General features: G+C 37.3%; 1 protein-coding gene across 1 annotated transcript; it reads left to right on the top strand.

Annotated features, from left to right (window-relative positions):
* Positions 1 to 788: 788 nt before the first annotated feature.
* Positions 789 to 3,362, top strand: LOC141660859 (uncharacterized). Its single transcript, XM_074467842.1, has 5 exons — positions 789 to 954; positions 1,083 to 1,440; positions 1,525 to 1,721; positions 2,049 to 2,131; positions 2,859 to 3,362. The coding sequence occupies exons 1-5, from the start codon at positions 789 to 791 to the stop codon at positions 3,360 to 3,362; spliced, it is 1,308 nt and encodes a 435-aa protein (XP_074323943.1).
* Positions 3,363 to 3,605: the final 243 nt, after the last annotated feature.

Raw genomic sequence — 3,605 nt, 5'->3', positions numbered from 1 at the left:
GTGCATGATGGGACTTATACATATGCAGAGTTTCATCGAGCCACTCGTCTTGCTCAGTTAGTTATTGAGACTCTTCAACAGGAGTTGGGCCATATTCAGCCAGGGTTCTGAGATATGACAGTTGGACCAGGGATGATGTAGTATATGTGATATATGTAGATAGAGGTAGCTATAGTATAGTGAGACTATATATGTATGTGTATCCAGTTTTGATGTGTATCGGCAGCGGTTATGATAGATTCTACGTTAGACTTTTGTATCGAGCATTAACACCTGATGCTGGTGTCAATTATATAAAATAAACCTTTTCCAACGTTTTCTTTCATTTATTTAAACTTTCAGTCTTTACAGCATTTACATTTACTTTACTGTTTACGGTCTTTCCATATTTTTAAATCCTGTTTAATTTTGAAAGATAAATGAAATATTGAAAATGGTGTTGTGCAGTTTATTTATTTAATATTTTAAGTTGTTTTAAGTGATTTGATTAAAATCCTAAATTGTTTAAAATTTTTGTTTTAATACAATTTAAATTGTTTCTTTACTCACTTTCAACTGTTTAATAAAATTGTTAAAAGAACTGTTTGTTTTATTATCAGAAAAATGGCACCAAAAAGAAAGACCAGAACTGAGACCTTAAACAGCAACTCTGAGGGATAGAATAATGATACCATGAACCTAATGTTCCATCTGATGCAACAACAGATGGTAATGATGCAACAGCAGATGAGCAACAACAACAGATTTAGCAGTAAGTGTTACAACAACCACCTCGTCCGGAACCACAAATGCCACCAGTGGTACATGTTGTTACTTTTAAACAGTTTCAGTCAGTTAAGCCTCCAGAGTTTGAAGGCAAAGCGGATCCTACTAGGGATAGGGCCTGGTTGAAAGAAATGAAGAAAGCGTTCGCGTTAGTAAAAGTTGAAGAGGATCAAAAGACTGATTATGCTAGTTATTTCCTAAAAGGAGAAGCTAATTATTAGTGGGAATCCAAGAAAGCTTTAGAAGGTGAAGGCATTGTGACTTGGGATAGGTTCACTGAATTGTTTCTGGAGAAATATTTTCCTCGCTATATGAAGAACCAGATGGAAATCAATTTCTTGGAACTGAACAAGGGAACACGTCAGTGACTGAATATGAAACCAAGTTTACAGAACTGGTTAGGTTTGTTCCAGAACAGGTGGATACTGATGAGAAACGGGCTAAGAGATTCCAGCAGGGATTGCAGCCATGGATTCGTAGCATAGTAGCAGTATTTGAACTAATGACATATACGACTGTAGTTCAGAAAGCCATGATTATTGAAGGGGGAAGTGAGATGTCCCAAAAGGAAAAGGGACATGGATATTTTCAGAATCGTTCCAATAGGAAGCTGGGATTTCAGGCCCAGACGAATATGAATTTTAAAAGAACTTGGACAAAGCAATCAGAGAATAGGTAATCGTTTCCAAGCTCCGAACCAGCAAGAAATTGTTAGACCATCAGTGCCATACTGCAAGACATGTGGTCAGAGACATACAGGCTCTGCAGCAAAGCAAACGTGACATGCTTCAAGTGTAAACAGAAAGGACATTACTCCAATGAATGCCCAACAAGCAAAATAGATGTTACTTGTTTCCAGTGTGGGAAGAAAGGGCATGTTGCCAGAGATTGTAGAGGACCAGCGATGGCGGCCAGTGTTCCGAGAATATTGGCATTACCTCCACCACCACAGCAGGGTCAACCTAAAGCAAAGACTTTTAATATGACTATGAAGGAAATTGTGTAGAGTCCAAGTGTGATTGTAGGTACGCTTTCTATAAGCTCGGTTAATGCAAAAGTATTGATTGGTTCTGGAGCCACAAGATCATTTATTTCTGAAGAATTCATTGATAAGGTACGTTGTGAAATTCAACGGTTGGGCGAGACGTTAATTATAAAATTAGTGAATGACGACCAGGTGCCTGTAAATCAAGTGTGTCCTGAGTGCGATATTGAAATAGCCGGACATCACTTCTTAGTTGACTTGATACCTTTTAATTTATGAGAGTTTAATGTTATTCTAGGATTGGATTGGTTAGCTGGTAATAATGTTCAGATCGATTGTGCGAATAAAAAAGTGAAATTGCGAACTGCGAAAAATGCAACGGTAATATTTAAAGGTGAGAAACAGAAGAAAAAGTTCCCGACAATAATGCAGACTAAACGATTGCTACAACAAGGATGTAAGGCTTATTTAGCTTATGTATTGGATATCGAAGAGGAAAGTTCGAGAATAAAAGACATTTTCGTTGTGTGTGAATTTCCTGATATCTTTCTAGATGAATTTCCAAGATTACTGCCGGATCGAGAAATCGAATTTACTATCGATTTGGCGCCATGTATAAAACCAGTTTCGAAAACTCCATATCGAATGACACCTCTTGAAATGAACGAGTTAGCAACGCAATTACAAGATTTTCTAGATAAAGGGATTATAAGACCCAGTGTGTCCTCATGGGGTGCACCGGTATTGTTTGTGAAAAACAAAGATGACAGTATGCGACTATGTATCGATTATCATGAGTTGAATAAGTTAACTATCAAGAATAAGTATCATCTACCACGAATCGATGATTTATTTGATCAACTAAAATGATCCGCATGGTTTTCTAAGATAGATTTGAGATCAGGATATCATCAATTGAATATTAAGGCCAAAGATATCCCCAAGACTGCTTTTCGTACCAGATATAGATATTATGAATTCCTCGTAATGGCATTCGGTTTGATTAATGCACCAGCAGCATTTATGGATTTGATGAACAAAGTATTTCAAGAGATACTTGGACAGATTTTTAATTGTATTTATTGATGTCATCTTGATTTACTCAAAGACCGAAGAAGAACACGTCGAGCATTTGAGAATTACTTTGGATATTTTAAGAAAAGAACAGCTTTATGCAAAGTTCTCGAAATGCGAATTCTGGTTAAGAGAAGTACAATTTCCAGGCCATATTATCAGCATTGAAGGAATTAAAGTTGATCTAGCAAAGATTGAAGTTGTATTGAATTGGGAGAGACCCAAGACACCGACGAAAGTTAGAAGTTTCTTGGGACTGGCAGGTTATTATAGAAGAATTGTTAGGGATTTTGCGAAGACAGCCACGCCGCTAACCAAGTTGACTCGAAAGAATGAAAAGTTCATATGGAATAAAAAATGTGAAGAAAATTTTCAGGAGTTGAAAAATCGACTAGTAACCGCACATGTACTAGTGCTACTAGATGAGCAAAGAGATTTTGTTATCTATAGCGATGCGTCCTACCGAGGACTTGGATGTGTACCGATGCAGTACGGTAATGTATACGGCTGTTATTCGGGCCGAGCTGCTCGCGAATAGCTCGAACTCGAACTCGTTTATAACGACCCGGCTCAGCTCGATAATTTATACGAGTCGAGCTCGAACCAAGTTTTATGTTCGTTTATTTATACGAGTCGAGCTGAGTATACTCGAGACTCGAATTCGACTCGACTCGAACTCGAAAGTTCGACTCAACTCGACTCGAACCCGAACTCGTTTTAAAAAAACATATAATTTATAAAAAATATTATATACTAAAATATCAAAATTTTAATTCCTGAC

Source organism: Apium graveolens, chromosome 5, assembly GCF_009905375.1.
Source record: "Apium graveolens cultivar Ventura chromosome 5, ASM990537v1, whole genome shotgun sequence".
NCBI classification, from domain to species: Eukaryota; Viridiplantae; Streptophyta; class Magnoliopsida; order Apiales; family Apiaceae; genus Apium; species Apium graveolens.
Note: the sequence above shows the minus strand (reverse complement) of the source record. Positions and strands in the feature narration are given on the sequence as shown.

Bases quoted from the DNA above. Each gene is read 5' to 3' on its own strand.
- LOC141660859 (XM_074467842.1), top strand. From the start codon at position 789: ATGCCACCAGTGGTACATGTTGTTACTTTTAAACAGTTTCAGTCAGTT. The intron at 1,441-1,524 runs GTAATCGTTTCC...AGAGACATACAG, and splicing joins ACAAAGCAATCAGAGAATAG to GCTCTGCAGCAAAGCAAACG. The intron at 1,722-2,048 runs GTCAACCTAAAG...ATGTTATTCTAG, and splicing joins ACCTCCACCACCACAGCAGG to GATTGGATTGGTTAGCTGGT.